At 34.9% G+C, this 18,171-nt stretch overlaps 1 protein-coding gene across 1 annotated transcript in view; it reads left to right on the forward strand.

Moving 5' to 3' along the window:
* The window catches only part of LOC150103993 (CCN family member 2-like), a 168,425-nt gene that overhangs the window by 139,335 nt on the left and 10,919 nt on the right, over positions 1-18,171 (forward strand). Inside the window, exon 2 of the mRNA XM_090396881.1 lies at positions 17,294-17,507. Within this exon, the coding sequence (XP_090253007.1) occupies positions 17,294-17,507 (214 nt within the window). The remainder of the gene's footprint in view (positions 1-17,293; positions 17,508-18,171) is intronic.

The raw sequence follows: 18,171 nt of genomic DNA on the forward strand, positions 1-18,171 counted from the left end.
CACACACACACACACGGTGAAATCAGACAATATGTTAAAAAAAATGTGGTTCCTCATGACACACGTTTGCTGTAATTATTATTATTACTATGAGAGTCCTCTATGTAATCCTAAGCATAATCGCGGAAGGACACTCTACACCACATAACCTATGTTCACACTACTTAATCAACCATCTACAGTCTGCGTTTAGTGATATTTATTTGTCAACAGAGTGTTTTCCCCGGCCGATTTCTCTGCATGTGGGATGAAAAACCCGCGTCTCCCCCCCCCCCTCTGGCCAAGTGGTTAGCGTATCCCCTCTCCAGCCAAGGGCATGAATGTTTGTGATTTTCCTACTAATCATTTCCCATATGCACTGCTGTATCTGTGTCCTGCCGCAGCATGACCCTTGATATCATTGTGCCATAAAAAAAAATCAAATCAAATAATAGAGAAATGGCATTAGCCGTCATATATATCAAAACCGTTACAAATAAATGAGATAAAAATATTTCTATAAATAATTCTGTCGTAAATAGGGAATAATGATAATAGGTCAGACTTGACTAAATAATAACAGAAAATAAGACAGATAACGCCCATAGGAACATCTATTTTTGTTTCTTGCGAATCTCCACCAGCAGTCTGGCGTGCTGTTTGCTACCGTAATATCATTTCTCTGGGAGGACAGGAACCTGTCCTAAACTGCGATGCTTTATCGCATCAGAACTATGAGGACGACATTAATAACATCTACGTAGATGCCATCTGTTGTTCCTGTCCAGATCCATCACCTCTACGTACTGACAACAGTTGTTAGGGACATCGTTTATCTTTCTCTTGACCGTCCCATTCTCTCATAAAATAAATATGACCCTAAATAGCCCAAAGGTCATAATTTATTTCTTGTCATAGCCACTGCGTGCTACTTAGATTTCAATTCGATCAGAATAAAAAAACAAACAATAAAAGAAATGAGAAAGGATACGTACATTTTCTTTCTTTTCTGTAGAAGTTATTAATCACTTTATTTTTTTTTATAAGAATTATTCAAAGCGACAATAATATATCCTTCCTGTTTAAGCATTAACAATAAGGAATATAGTTCATATGAGTTCAATGACGTCATGTTGCGCATGCGTAAGAGCACTGACTCATAAGTTGAATAGTAGGCTAATTCTGTGTTTCAAATAATAATAAAATAGAAGACAAATTTAAATTATAATAATTTCGCGATATTTAATTGGTAACATTACATTAACAAAATTTTCCAAGTACTTTTTCCACCAAGTTATTGCGGAAGTAAAAATGAACTAAACCAAATCGAGTTGCTGAACAGAAATAAGTGTAATTAATATAAAGGCATTTGCGTTTCGATTTTTTATGTTTCTGTTGAATAGTTTATGAAACAGCTGCATACTCTATATGCTTAGCTTGGATGAAACGATAACATACGTGGAGAAGTTACAAGGAAGAACGACATTAATTGTTAGTTGTTTTAGCTCCAAAAATTTAATAAATTAGATCTCTGTGCATTTAATGATTACAGAGCTTTAACAGCGACATTAAATTTAGCATAAAAAAGGAAACATCACATAGTAGCTTTAAATCTCTATAATATAAAAGTGTTGTTAATAAAGACTGCATATAATAGTCCATTTAAAACACTTTCAAATGATAAAAAAAAACTCTTCTTGTGACTATACTATACGTATATATATAGCTTTAAATATACCAGTTCATTCGCGAATGTTAATATTCTTAATGTAAGTACCATTGCTTTATATTTCTTTTATTATGTTTCACTTCGAATTCAAGAGACAATTGAATATGGTTTCTAAAGTTCAATTAGAATTTAGAGACAATATATTTGTCTTGTATCTCTCTTTACTTCAGCCTAATCGATGTGATTACAATAAAAATCTTGGACAAAACAATACAAATTAAGAAAATAAAGAAAAGGAAAGGAAAGGAAAAAAAACGGAGAATAAATGAATTTATTCATTCCATAATATTTTCTTTTATTTATTTTTCTGTAAAGGGATAACCACACCATTTTCTGAATACCTTAAAATTAGTACTAATAACTTTATATGCAACAATACCCTTGGAGGAGTTGCGATCTCACTGATCAATCGACCGTGAGATGCGGTGATTGATTCATTCAATCCAATACCCTTGGAGGGTAATGGATGGCAATGCTGTAGCCAATGAAGTTCTAACTGAGGCTCGGCTACTGCTGTTACCCTCCTGCCATGATCAGAGCTTTAATTGCTCAATAACATCTTATCCCTACACTGTCCTCTACAGATAACGGGGAATATGAAAAGCATTCTTGCTTCGCCCCTTTAAGCCAGTCCTTATAAGGACTACGAAAAAAAAAATACCCTTGGAGAACGATGAATGATGGCAACAATATACCCTTGGAGGGTAATGGATGGCAATGCTGTACCTAATGAAGTTCTAACTGAGGCTCGGCTATTGCTGTTACCCTCCTGCCATGATCAGAGCTTTAATTGCTCAATAACACCTTATCCCTACACTGTCCTCTACAGATAACGGGGAAGATGAAAAGCATTCTTGCTTCGTCCCTTTAAGCCAGTCCTTATAAAGATTATACCCTTGGAGATGAGGGGAGGAGAATAATACCATATATACCATACCCTCGGAGGGTAATGGTATATGGTATTATTCCATTGATGTTACCCTCCTGCCATGATCAGAGCTTTAATAGCTCAATAACACCTTATCCCTATACTGTCTTCTACAGATAACGGGGAAGATGAAAGCATTCTTGTTTCTCCCCTTTAAGCCAGTCCTTTTAAGGATTTAAGGATATAAGTAACTGTGATTTTCTTATGTAAATATGGAAATTTTTTGTTACAACTTTTTTTTAGTTCCAACCACTGGAATGAGTTTATTTCTCGTAAAAAAATCGAATGCTAAATGGTAAAGGCAATAATTGTAAAGAACTTCAACTTTCAGTTCTAAGCTGAACTGGCTACGCTTGACAAAAGGAGTTTATAGAAGCTTTTAGGTCCCTTCTCCTCCTGCTTTCTGCTATTTTATTCCAGTCAGTCATGACGTCAGCAGTGACTGTCAGAATATCGCTGACATTTCATTTTATAAATGCCGTGCTCCATGTCGTTATTTTTTACTTCCAGTTTCTTTCCTTTCCCCACTCAGCCACCGTTAACCTCGTTTCAAGTCAACTAAAGACCGCTATATTTTACTTTATTGTACCTTAACTGAGCTACAGAATTGTTTGATCTTTTGAGAATTAGACTGAGTCAGAATATTTTTGATTGAATGATTGAACTAATTTTGGTTGAGCTAATGTTATTTGCCATCATTAAATGAAGCTATTTTTCTCTTTTGAAACATGTAGGATAATCCACATAATTGCGTGCCCTTATCCTTATAAGGACTGGCTTAAAGGGACAAAGCAAGAATGCTTTTCATCTTCCCCGTTATCCGTAGAGGACTGTGCAGGGATAAGGTGTTATTGAACTATTAAAGCTCTGATCATGTCATGGCAGGAGGAGGGTAACAGCAATACCCGTGCTTCAGTTAGTACTTCATTGGCTACAGCATTGTCATACATTACCCTTCAAGGGTATTAATCACCGCATCTCTGTTCTAATCTCTCATAATAACAGCGTCCTTATATCCTTATAAGGACTGGCTTAAAGGGGCGAAGCAAGAATGCTTTTCATCTTCCTCGTTATCTGTAGAGGTCAGTGTACGGATAAGGTGTTATTGTGCTATTAAAGCTCTGATCATGGCAGGAGAGTAACAGCAACAGCCGAGCCTCAGTTAGAACTTCATTGGCTACAGCATTGCCATCCGTTACCCTCCAAGGGTATTGGTTTGAATGAATCAATCACCGCATCTCACGGTCGATTGTGCATCATAAATTAAGTTTAATATAGTGTTGCAAAATAATAAAACAAGGGTATATTTACATTACTACAGCCAGTTTATTTGAATCTAACTGAATCCGTAATCTGGATTAATAATAACATTTGATATATCAATTTACCGTACTTATTTTTTATTTTTAATTGTATAATATTTCTTAAGCAAATATCAAGAATATAATCTTATATTCATCTTATAATTAACATCATAAGAATATAATAGGATCTTTGTAAGCTGCCAAAATAAAGAAGTATGCAGTACAATAATTCAATAAATAGTTGCTATTTAGCAACGAATATATCATAAAATAAGAGGAATCATTTTAAAAATATTACCGAAAATATCCATTGAGTGAACTACTTAACACGTATGGAATCTATGAGTACCGACAGAGATATCATTACTGCTGCTACTTCCTTTAATAATTATAATATTGCATAAAACTCTGTGAAATTTTTCGATATTGTAATTCAGTAGTATGATGCTTTTGGATCTGATTAAAAAATCAACAATAATGAGTTTATAATTGGGAAAAATAAATTGCAGCTCTCTACTATTGTATTACAAGTGCGTAATAAAACTAAACGTTATTTTAAGGCGATGTTTAATTATACTGTATTAGGGTAAAAGTGCCTTTTGCTACTTTTTATGTCATTTTGAAAAGTGGAATTAGAATCCGGTGCCTCAGTAGCTCAGTATGTATCGATGATACCCTTTGGTTGGAAAAATCTCGATTCTAAGAGGTTTGTCCAGACATTTTAGAACCACCCTGTACATACATAGTATGTTGCAGCTGTAATGGGAACAAACTACTAGTTAGAGAGACATTGTGAAAACAAGACAATGCACATATATTTATTCTGATAACCAGTGGTGAGCTATGAAAATTTTAAGAAAGGGCTCGCATCGTCGAGCAAAAAATAAAAATAAAAAAACAACAAAAAAAAAAGCCTAACTTAGCCCTAATAATATTGCGACTTTGTAGAGCTTCTGACAGATTGATAATTCCTGTAGGATATCAATCATTAATACTAGATCTTTTAAAAATTACAAATTGAGAAGTTGGTTTAAAAAGCCCTTTATCGTTCGATGCAAAATGCTTACATAAAGCTGGGTAATTTCTCCACACAGCAAGTGCCGTTCTTAAACTGCAAGCTGCCCATCGTGGTCCACACACGGCCGATCTTTAAAATTTCGATACCATGGTCTTTTGCAATCGTATTTAATTCTCTTTGATTTTTTGGTGATTGATGATTAAAAGCATATAATTTTTCCATAAATGTTTCTAAATGGTTTATTTCTTTAATGTTTTTTATCGAATCGTCTAATGCTAAGTGTAAACGATGAGCGCAATGCAAAATCACAACGTTGGGAAATTTTTGTAGAAGTTTGATTGCAATACCTGATTTGTTTCCTAACATTACACTAGCTCCATCAGAACAAAATGCAATGAGATGATTTTTTTAAATAGTTATCAGAAAATCCATATGAATTGAAAGTAGCAATTATAGTAGCATGTATACATTTCATGGTGGTATTTTCTAGTTCTACAAGATTATTAAACAAGAAGAACAAGGGACTCGCAAATTTGAGAAAAATTTAACAAAGGACTCGTGCGAGCCCCTTATAGCTCACCACTGCTGATAACCAACTGCGAGTGATTTTGTCTTCTAACATATTAGTCATTAATATGGAACAGACAGTGGATTTCTATATTAAAAGAAAGGGGGGGAGAGAAATTACTTGCTTATTTTCTAGTGTGATTTTTTTCATCGTGAGTAAACCTGAGTTTTTACCCATGCACCTCTTAAAATATACCTCGGAATACATAAAGTCATCTTGTCCTTTGTATTTATTTTAATGGTGCAAACATGTAATCTATATATCAATTAATATTAATTAACGTGTGCTTCTATGTTTCTATAATCAATGGAGAGCCGAACTTAGTTTCCATTAATTTTTTAAAATTAGTTGCTCAGTTGTTAAACTGTCTTAGAACTTATTTTAATGGGGGGAAAAATAGGTAGCTTTAAAAAAAATAAATAAAAAAAGAAAAATTGCAAAATATGGTTATCTACTCGCATTTGCTCAAATTAAAAGAAAAAAAAAGAAAAAAAAAGAAAAAAAAAGAAAAAAGTGTATACCCATTTATTATTTATATTTTATATTTATCGTTATATTTACTTATTTACATTGGAGAATCTAGAAGTCTCGAGAATTGAGAAAAAATTCTATAGTAATAATTATGGAAATTATGCCTATCGTGCTTTCATATTCAGTTCAGCTAAAATTAATTTAGATTATACGTAAATAATGCGAAGGCAAACCAAATATCGTTTTAGTAAAGGAATAACAGAATAATAAAGACTTGTTTTGGAATTGCAGCAGAAGCAACAAGACTATGAGTCCACTGTATTTTGTTAGTTATAAATTCGTGTGTTCTTCTGGCTAGGTTACTTCTTTTCTAGTGGAGGAAAATGCCAAGTTTTTTTTGAGAAAAAGCTCTGCCATGCCTCCTTACATTCCTCTGTAAGGCTAAACAGCCACCTCCTTTAACGATTTAATTTAATACGCGAACAAACTGTAACTTCAGATTTCTAGTTTCATGTCTAGTGGAGTTAATTTTTTCAAGAGCTTTTTAATCTTATTAATTTATTTATATTACATATGATATTTCCTGTAATATTCTAGTTGTGTGTGTGTTGTTTGAATTAATAGGAAGCGAACTAATGCTCTCGAATCTTTTTCCATTAAAAATCAGATGGGACTAAAACTGTTATAAAAAACGTCTAGATTTTTTTAATGTTGAATTCTTTTCATGCAAATAATGTACACCGTTTTATTACTATAATGTTTATGACCTTGACAGTTTGGTTTCTAAACTCTGAAGCCGAGAATATGTTGATGTTTTCCTCATGCGTATTGCAAACGTGTTAATTTCGCTTTCATTATAATAGTTTCCTTCGGCTTGTAATTACTTAAATATTTGCGTGCGCTGAAATAACACGGAAGACATGCAACCGAAGAGCTACTTTCCAACAGCATTGTAAGCCTAGTTTATGACCAAATACACGTAGGGCTAATATTTACTGCATGCATTTCCACAAATCAGGATACTCAACGGTGCTAAATTAATGTACGTTTGAGCTGCTAACATGCTTAAAAATTCCTGCCGCATGTACACTTTGACGTTATAATATGCACTTTGAGATAAAACTTTGGGTTTTTGCTGAGAACAGCACGATATGATTTGCAATTAGGAAGCTGGTTGATGATGATGGGCGTGTTTTTAAAACCTCCTTCATTTTAACTGAGAGCAATTATTTATCAGAAATGTGATCCACAAACAGGTAATTTCCTGGCATTTGAGACTTAAAAGGACTGGCTAGATGGGCGAAGCAAGAATGCTTTTCATATTCTCCGCTATCTGTAGAGGACAGTAAGGATAGGGTGTTATTGAGCTATATAGATATAAATAAAGCTCTGATCATGGAAGGAGAGTAACAGCAATAGCCGAACCTCAGTTAGAACTTCATTGACTACAGCATTGCCATCCATTACCCTCCCTGGATACCCATTTTAGTCGCCTCGTACGACATGCATGAGCTACATTGGGACTGATACGTAAGTAAAGCCCTGTATAAAAATTAGAACGATCCCTAGACCACTCAATAGTGGCCGAAAGATCATCCAACTCAGCGTTGGCTCCACTCAGTGACGCCCCCCCACCACCGAGCAGAACCGCACATATTCCAGGGAAAAGCGTCCACTGACGAGGCCCCTCACAGGCCACGCGGGAGAACACCCTCCCCAGAGACTCAAAATGCTCTCCCAGGGTAAAACCCCAGAAAATAAAGCCCACCCCCCTCACCGAGAGCAAAATTCCAGAAGAAACTGAGAGAGCGAAACTCAGCGTCTATTTTAGTCGCCTTTTACGACACGCATAGATTGCGCTTTTATTTTCTTTTAAGCAATTTTTATTTTCTTAGAACCATATTATATATTTTCATCATAATCATAACACTAATTACGGGTATAGACCATATTGGTCTGTTTCGGTCTCATTATCCATCCAATATTTTTTTTTTGAGGTCTATCCTGCCTTCTCTTTCCAATTGGCTTATATTTTGGTATATATTTTCAATATATTATGATATATTTTAATAGATTATATATTTTCAATTCATAAATATGATAAATATATAATTAAACATCATGTAAGCTTGCGAGAATTTTTTACTGTATATATCATGCTACAATATATAAGAAAATCGAATCTGTCGTAATATATAGTTGAGAATCTGAATTTCTCACCAGAAGTCACCTTTGTGTTGTCATAATGACCTTTTACGGATATAGCATTAAAAAGTTAATATTACCTGAACATGTAATTTTAAATTCTATTTTTATATTCTAATTAAAGAGAGCAATAATAGCAATAAATTTCATGCTATCCTTGAGCATAATGATAATACTTCTACAAGCAAATTATGCATGCTTACATATGCATGCTTATTTTGTGTGTACGTGTATGTGTGGCGCCCTCCGAGTAGATTTAAAAGTAGTTAAAAGTACCGGAAGTTCCTGTATAGATCTTTGATATACTATTCGAGACACATGTATTTTCGCATTCCATTCCAGCGTTATTACATTATTTATGAAAATATATTATTATGTAAATTTAAATTAAGGGGATATTAAATTCCGCATTATTTCAAAGCCGAATATAAGAAACTCAAAGATAGAAATCCAAGAGTTACATGCCGAAAATAGCAAATTATAAACGTTTCGGCGGATTGCAGCGTAAGCTAAAACACATGGTTCAATACCAGGGCAACTCGTAGCAAAGGTGGGTAAAGTTCTGATCACTATTCTTAGTATTTGCCATAATGTAAAACACATCTCCTTGGAGATGTGTGATGTTATACATTATGGTGGAAGGTCACTACACAGACATTTTCGAGGTCTCATCAGTGAGTGGATAGACCAGATAATACTGAGATCCTTATAAGGAGCTTAAAGGGGTGAAGCAAGAATGCTTTTCATCTTCCCCGTTATCTGTAGAGGAGAGCGTAGGGATCAGGTGTTATTGAGCTATTAAAGCTCTGATTATGACAGGAGGGTAACAGCAATAGCCGAGCTTCAGTTAGAACTTAATTGGCTACAGCATTGCCATCCATTACCCTCCAAGCGTATGGTGACCACCACCACCTCCATTACCCTTTATAGTCCTTATAAGGACTGGCTTAAAGGGGAGAAGCAAGAATACTTTTCATCTTCCCCGTTATCTGTAGAGGACAGTGTAAGGATGGTGTTATTGAGCTATTAAAGCTCTGATCATGGCAGGAGGGTAACAGCAATAGCCGAGCCTCAGTTAGAACTTCATTGGCTACAACATTGCCATCCATTACTCTCCAAGGGTATTGGATGAATCAATCGCTGCATCTCACGGTCGATTGATTCCCAAATGTATTCTCCTCCACTAGCGAAGAGAACTTATATACTTTGTTATACGAGTTGTCAAAAAGGTGCACCAATAAATTACTGAAATAAAGAGCCACTATGCTTCACTTCGGCGATGTAAGATTATTTAAATTAAGGGGATATTAAATCCCACAATATTTATTGGTGCACCTTTTTGACAACTCGTATAGCAAAGTATATAAGTTCTCTTCGCTATAATCTCAGTATTATCTGATCTACCTACTCACTGATGAGACCTCAATAATGGTCGAAACCGGTCTAGGTAGTGACCCTCCACCATAATAAATAACATCATGCATCTCCTGGGAGATGTGTTTTACATTATGGGAAATACTAATAATAGTGATCAGAACTTTACCTACGAGTTGCCCTTGTATTGAACCATGTGTTTTAGCTTACGCTACATTCCGCCGAAACTTTTATAGTTTGCTATATTCGGCATGAAACTCTTGGATTTCTATCTTTGTGTTTCTTATATTCGGCTTTGAAATAATGCGGAATTTAATATCCCCTTAATTTAAATAATCTTACGTCGCCGAAGTGAAGCCTGGTGGCTCTTTATTTCAGTATATTATTATGATTATTAACCTATTAGTTTAATAATAATTTTATGAATCTAAATTTTAATAAAACGTAATTAAATTATAGGCTTCTTCTTGAAAAGTTTGCATTAATAGTATTATTTCATTTGACATGCTAATAATGATAGCATTAATGCAAAAATTACGTAATTAAACAACTATTCTGCTAGATTACTTGGGGAAACACTGGTGTAAGGTTATGTTTAATTCGCTCAATACATTCTACTGTTATGAGCTATTTGCGATTAAGGAATTCGCAATGTATATTGAGATGGAATTGGAACTATAAATATAAATGGAATTATAAACCATATAAAAAGCGATGATTCTGTAATTACTTGATCGTCACGTGTCATATGGTTCACTGATTTTGAATGTTTAAATATTGCTTGTAACACATGATGAATATAAGTTAGTTTTTTCAAACTTTTTCCTATCTATGACCATCTCGTCCATTCTCCATTCTAGTTAACACGTTTTTCCCCATAAACGTAATACTTGATAGGGTTGTTTATCCTATCTCCATAGCTTACTACACCCTATTAGCTTGCCATTTTGTCTGTCTTTATCAGATTTGTAAGCATAAATCTGAATTTTTAAGTTTAAATCCTCTGAAAGTAGCACACTGACACGCGCAGTAAGTTATGTTAATAAGGGTGTTTAAACTAACGGAAAGTGTTGGTGTTATTCAAACACATCTTTGTAGTCAAAGCACATCGTCACTACAAGCTAAACTCCCGAGGCCCTTATTAACCAGTTTATATGTATACGATAAAAGCAATTCCCCCTTGAAATCGTCAATCCTCCTCAGAAAAACATCTGGCTATATGAAGGATTTTGTGGAGAACCTTTCATACAACAAGCAGCGGGAAGAATAATAACTAAGAAAGGTTTAAAGATGGAAGCAAAAAAGTGAACGAAGATAGAGAAAGTAGCATCTGCTAATGAGTGGTGAATGCTAGTATCCAAAGACCTGATCTGGAAAAATAGGGATTGAACTCCACCATTCAGGCAGGCAGGCAGCTAACTTCTTGTTCTCAGTAAAAGGGATTAATAAATTTATCTATTTTAATTTTTACCATCCAGTCAGTCGTTAATATTATGTCCATTCGCCCACTTCGTTACCATTTTCCCACTGCATGGGCAAATGGTAACGATGCAATCAATACTACTTATGTTACTCTTCCTACTAAACTTTCTGGAAGTCCTATCCCACCCCACCCCACCCCACACACCTTTCTTGTCCCCCCACTCAGTCTATGTACGACGCAAAAATACAGAAAAGCATAAATTTCGATTGATGGTTGAGGATCTTACACACGCTAAGTGGACGATATTACCATTTCAGTACAAAGACATCCTCATCTAGATATCAATATGATAATGAAGCAAAATATTGAATGACATTTCAGTAATATGAATCCAATGTTCTACTCGATTTCGGAAGTGTCTTTCTACTCAAGGGCTGTTCCTTCAGTTCATTGTTGGCATAACATATATAAATACTTCAACGGGGCAGGAAACTAGAGATCGAATGGAGGCCTATTTGGGTGCAAGGTCTAAACTTAACTTAAGCATACTAAATCTTTTAAAGAACTCACAAACTGAAAAGGGAAAGAAAAGGTGGGGTTAGCATACTGGTAGAGAAGTGATCGCATTATCCTCCAATTTTCCAGTAGTGTCTGATTTTATTTCTTTTACCTGTAGACCTTCATATACAATTTTCAAGATCTTCATGTTAGATGCATAAGCGTATCGTATTTCCTACTCAACTAGATGTCCAGAGATCAGAATAAATGCTAAAACATCTTGTAATTTTCAAGAATACATCAACAGATCATTGAACTGAGGAGAGTGTGGTAATGTCGTATGCATAGTCATCAGATTTATGTTTCTCATAAGGAAATGTAAGGGGTGGGGGGGGGGAGATCTTTCTAGTCCTGCCGAGAAAGCCTGCTTTGAATCCTTGAACTGCAAGTAATTTAAGAGATCTCTGATAAACCACAGAGGGTATATCATCAAGTTCTTGGGGTACTCCATAGACTTGGGAGCTTTTCTTTCTATTGTTATGGATTCTTACATTTATGCAACGACTTTGTACTGGAGGCTTGTCCGATCATCATATGAGACTAACCATCAACTGAAAAGTTCTATAAAGGTTTCCGGCCTTATGGACAGGATTGGAATTCAGTGCTTTGAATCAATTGGAAAATGTCGCATAGTAGTAGCGACTAGGCTAAGAATATGCGCGCTGCTCTTGCAACAGGTTTGAAAGAAACTCGAGACATTCCTGACCGAACTGTTTGCCATTTTCAGACAGAAATCGCTCACAATACACGTTCTTGAAATATATTCCAGTAGGACAAGAAAAAGTTTACTTGTATGCGATGGAATACAGTATAAAATGACGAATGAGGCGTCTACGTTAGCAAGAAAGTGTGAGCTGTATCCGCTCCCTAGCGATCTTTCCACAGTAGAAAGGTGCATATCTTGTGTCATTCTGTGATCTGTTGATGTTTTCCTTGCTGATATATCTTGCTTTGTTTCAAATGACTAGGAAACACTCACTTAATGCTGCAAATATCAACTCCATTCAAAGCATTCATTGCATTCCAAGTCGTAAGGGTCCTTGAGGTGATTCATCAACACCCATCTTGTTCATGACACGGTTCCGATTCCTAGATTTTAAAATCTTAGTGAGCACTATCAAGGAACCGATCCATATTCATAAATCATATGCAACTAGTTGGTTTTGTGAGGGGCACTACTTAACCGCTGTCTTCAAACCGACTGTTCTCCCGTTAGTGTTGCGTTGAACATTCTATAGAAGTTTTAGAAATGGGCAATGAAGACAATATCAACAATTCTGCATCATACCGGACTACATTTCTAAAAGTCCAATACTTTATGTCATACAGAATTTTATTTATGATCTTATGGAATTCTGATTATTAAAAGAAGCAAAAGACTTAAATTTTCATTAATTTTAATAAGATTTACCTTACAAATACTGCACCACTATTTTTATGATATTAATTATCTATTTTATAGTTTTCTAAGAAATTCCTTGTTAAACAGCTTGGAATGATTTTTGGCTTGAGATTATCACAGAACTAGTTACTCGAAAGAAGTTTTAGATAAGGACTATCCCTCGGGAATGATGAAAAACAAACTGTGGTTCTCCTAATTTATGTACATCCTCTTATAACACTTCGAGAATTAAATGCAGTTTTGGTGTGTGTTATATAATAATGAAATTATAATGAAATTACATTCGTCCTTTACATAATTCTGATTCCTCAGTGGCCTAATTTGGAGAAATTCAGTTTGGAGAAGAAACAAGAAAATTTCTTTGTCAAAACAGACATCTAGTCAAAATGTAAAAACAGAACAAATCACATTATATACATTACACAGCGTCATGATATGAATAATATGCTTAAGCAATTTTATATTTGATTCATTAACTATTTGAATTGGTGTATTAGATTTATTGAAAATATTTCAGACTTTCAAGATTTGTTAACTTGTAAACTAAAAAATAAATGTTAATAGCTCATAAGGAGTTATATTGTTTATAAATTTTAATATCTGATAATGGATTATTTCTTTATAAAATATTATTTTGTAGTACGCAGTACAATACTTCTAGCTTCGCTTGTTATTGTAAATTGTAATCGCGGTTACCATCATTCCATTAATGTTTGCTGATGGACGGAACATGTCATTAATTCACAAAGCAAATCACATCAAAAATAGACGTCGTTCGTTTAATCATTAATTATGCATATGACACTAATGAAACACACTGATCGACTGGTGACATATTTAAAAAAAAAGTATAGCGCAAACTATGAGAAAATAGAGTTATTGCATGTTCAATATACAGCAGCAAACTGTTGCTGTCGCTAATTATCACGATATGTATTTGTTGTAATTAGGAAATTTTCGTTTAGTTGTTTTAATGGATGCGAATTATAAATAGTGGTTCATAAATCTTTGCAAGATTTCCGAACTAATCAAAAACAACCGAAATAATCAGTTATGGTCCTAAATACATAAATATAAACATTTCAAAAGGGATTGATCAAACTGGAATATTACTTTTCTAAAAACAATTTCTTGTCGCTATTCCACAAAGGATATTGTGGAATTGTTTGACTATGGCGAATTTCCAATAAGGCAATTGAAACCACCAAAACGTGTCAATGAAATTTCGTGTGTTCATGGTTGTTTGTTTGTCTGTGTTATGAGAAGAAAAAAAATCTAAGATTAATACTTCTTAAACGATTATCCATCTGAGTGGAGATACAAGTTTTCTATTTTTTTTTCCACATATGAACATCTATGGGAGGCGTCAATAGATTTCTCGAACTATCAAAATAAGAAAAAAAAAAGAAAGAAAGAAAGAAAAGATAAGAAGAGATGGTTTGGTCATGTGATGAGGAGGGAGGATGAGTATGTGGGAAGAAACGTCATGCAGATGGATGTGCAGGGGAGGAGTAAGCGCGGGCAGCCAAAGAAGCTGGTGGAGGAGAACTTGAGATGAAGAACTTGAACGTGGTTACAGCCCAAGACAGGAGGATGTGAAGGAGACTCATTAAACGACCCTATTTAAGTGGGATAAGCTGCTGAGGAAGAAGTAAACTGAGACTGAATCATTGTTTTACGAGCAACAGATTACAATATTTTCAACTTGGTTTAAAACGAACTCATATCAACTACTTTAAATAGGCGACGAAAATATAAACGGTAGAATTTCTAACAGTTTTTACCCTGTTCGTAAAATGAATCATGCAAGAGAGATCTGCGATTCAAACAACTTGATAAGGGCAGTTGACGCATGGAATATAGAAGGAGAGTGTGCTGTTAAATGAATACAAAGTACAGACAGCATAACTAAATTAGGAAATTAACCATATGCCACACAATAATGTTCAGGATTATCCATTCAGATTTCTTTAACACGTTCATTGCCAATCACGCGATATCGCGCGATGCGAGTTCTCACCAAACGGCCGATCACGCGTTATCGCGTGGACGCCGCTAACTAAATAAAAAACATTTGGCCACCACACGAAATTCCAATTTTCAGCTTGGCAATGAAAGTGTTAAAATACTAATAAAATACATGTCGATTCAAATCGTTATTAAAGCATCGCATGATATTGAACTAACGCGTTTATAATTTTCTAACCAAACCGTTTCACTATTCTTTATAATATTATTATCATCACCTTTCTAACAGTGCCTCCTCAATGAAGAAAGGACAGCATGAGATTTGCCCTTAGGCTGGGAAAACCTAACGTCGACTTCCGTATAGGAGGTGAGGAACGGAACGTTTGAACAGAGTGGTGAATTATCTGGTTTCATACGACAGTAATAGGGTTTTTCCTTTTCCTCCTGGAAACTAGTGTACTGTCTCCAAACAACCAGACCAGTAGAAGAAGAACACACTTAAATTTACAGATCATATACTAGACTTAAGAACCTCGGTAGCTCAGTCGGTGTAGACGAAGCCATTTGGTCGGAAAGACTAGGGTTCGATTTCCGTCCATGCAGTGAGAAACCTTTTTATGTGGTCTCTTTCGACTAAAGGTAAGTTAGTCGGTCTCATACGGAGGTAGAGGTTTTCTCCCGGAAACTCTCAGAACAAGCAAATCGGCCCAGTGAACACATACACACGGTTTCAGTCATAAATCTGAAACAGATTTAATCATGAAATCTGTGGTCTGTTGATGTAAATTACACTGGTAATTTTTTTGTTAAATCATATTTTGGTAATACATGATAATAAGCTTCACTTTTTTGAAATAATAGATGAAATTTATACATTTTGATATTTCGTTGGTTTGCAACATAATTCAAGAAAGTTTAATTACTATAAAATTAGAAATAACAAACATTAAACGCCGTTTAAGATAAATCATAAATATTTTATTAATAGCATCTTACTAGACTGCATATGGCTTTAGACGCCAAACGTCCTTTTTAGGACTTCCAGGGTAACAAATGGCAATGCTGTAGCCAATGAAGTTTTAACTGAGGCTCGGCTATTGCCGTTACCCAGCCATGACTAGAGCGTTTAGCTCAATAACACTCCATCCACACAGATTTACTTCATTCAGATGACGGGATAAAGAGTCAAGGACTCAATCCATCGCCCAGTTCTTTTAAGCATATTACAAGGAATGGGTGAAGAAATGACGTGAGAATCGACCTTGAGATGCAGTGCCGTAGCCAATGAAGTTCTAACTGACTCTCGGCTATTGGTGTTACCCTCCTGCCATGATCAGAGCTTTAATAGCTCAATGACACCTTATCCCTACACTGTCCTCTACAGATAACGGGGAAGATGAAGAGCATTCTTGCTTCGCCCCTTTAAGCCAGTCCTTATAAGATAAGATAAGGGCATATTACAAAATTTCAAAATCGAACTGGCCTGTTAACTTTAGTTATCAATGTAAGACAACCCTATGTAGGAATACATGATAGAAACAATCTAGTCAAGCAAACCGTTGATTGTATTTACCATCTCAACAAAAGTGTTTAACGGATGTTGAAATCCTAACCCTTGGCATTTTACTGGGATTTGTACATTTCCCGGACTCTAAAAATCTATATAAATGATTTCTTTCTAGGAAATGCAGTTGCTATCTCAGGCTAATATTATAAAAGAAATGATAGAATTAATGGATTTCTTACTATTAGACATCCAAAGTGTCTACCAGCTTATCTGAAATCGAATGCACACCGTTGCCACAGAAATATTGCTTAAATAAATAAACATTCACTTTATCGTTTTATTATTTACATAACTGTTCTTAAATGTGTCTAAGGTTACATTATTGAGCAATGGAAGACTAAAATCCAATTCTTGTAATAGTTTTTTTAAGAACAACAAAATTCAATTCACATCGAAAAGCTTAAAACTTCTTTCCATTTTCTTTTTTTTCCTTTTCTCTCTCTCTCTCTCTCTCTCTCTCTCTCTCTCTCTTATCAATATTGCAGGTTTCAAAACGGTATAAATATTATTCGCATTTGACAGACAGTTTCGTTGCGTTTAATAGATCAGAAAGAACCAAGTAGCGTGCTAGATACGTACAAGTAAAAAAAAAAAAAAAAAAAAAAAAAAATTCGATTTATTCTTCCATCGATTTGTTTCAAAAGTAAAGTACACTCTAGAAAGGGGATAGCAAGAGAGGGATCGAAAGACCGATCGTTAAAAGCCATCTAATCATAAAGCGATATTCAAGACGCCAACACAGTCTTTTATATTGAATTTCTGTTTTTTTTTAATCTTTTTTATATTTTTTTTCTTGCAGACTCTACCAGGGAAGTGTACAGCTCCTTGCCAATGTTCGACTGATCCACCTTCTTGCCAAGATGGAGTGTCGGTGATTCAAGACGGTTGTGGATGTTGTCCCATTTGTGCTCGACAGCAAGGAGACACTTGTAATGCCGTGCAGTTATGCGATGAACGACGGCAGCTTGAGTGCTCGTACATTGATACATCATTTACGTCAGGTATATGTAGAGGTGAGCGAATAGTTTTGTCTGGTATTTTAGTTAAGTGCAGTAAAAAAAAAAAAAATGCGGGAATGACTGTTAAATGAAAATCAACTACACTAGTGGGAATATTACAGTTGAAACGACACAAATTGTTCTGTTCTGTGAGTTTTTAGCTATGTATTTCATGTTTTCTTACCAATCATATTATATATCTGCAGTTGACGTTGACAGCTATGGAAATAAATGACCTCTCCACATTTAACCTCCTCTGCTTTTTTAGAAAATAGAATTGGAATTTGTCCTTTTCGTATCGCATAGTCGTTTATCATTGCTTATCATCTAACAGTTAGAATTTACTTGGTGCCAATTGCCCAAAGGTGTCAGCTGTCTTATACCTTACTTGCGTGGTGTGTATTTGAGCACATATTTCAAAGGCACATTTTAAGTCCATTATAGAAAAGTCTTCATTTAGGAGAAAAAATGGGAAAAGAAAAATCTCTGGTTTTCCACTACATAGGGCTAAATACATATAAAAGGAACGAATTTATTTAAGTTCAATGGTATCGCTTTCCTATTAAATATCAGATAAAAACCTCCGCAAATGTAATGAATAATAATAGCAAATGAAACTAATTGGGTATCTTGAGTACATTTACTTTCATTAAGACTTAATTTAATTAGTATTACCCTA

This window comes from Typopeltis vanoorti, chromosome 8 (genome assembly GCF_054136105.1).
Source record: "Typopeltis vanoorti isolate ZY-2024b chromosome 8, IOZ_Tvanoo_1.0, whole genome shotgun sequence".
NCBI lineage: Eukaryota > Metazoa > Arthropoda > Arachnida > Uropygi > Thelyphonidae > Typopeltis > Typopeltis vanoorti.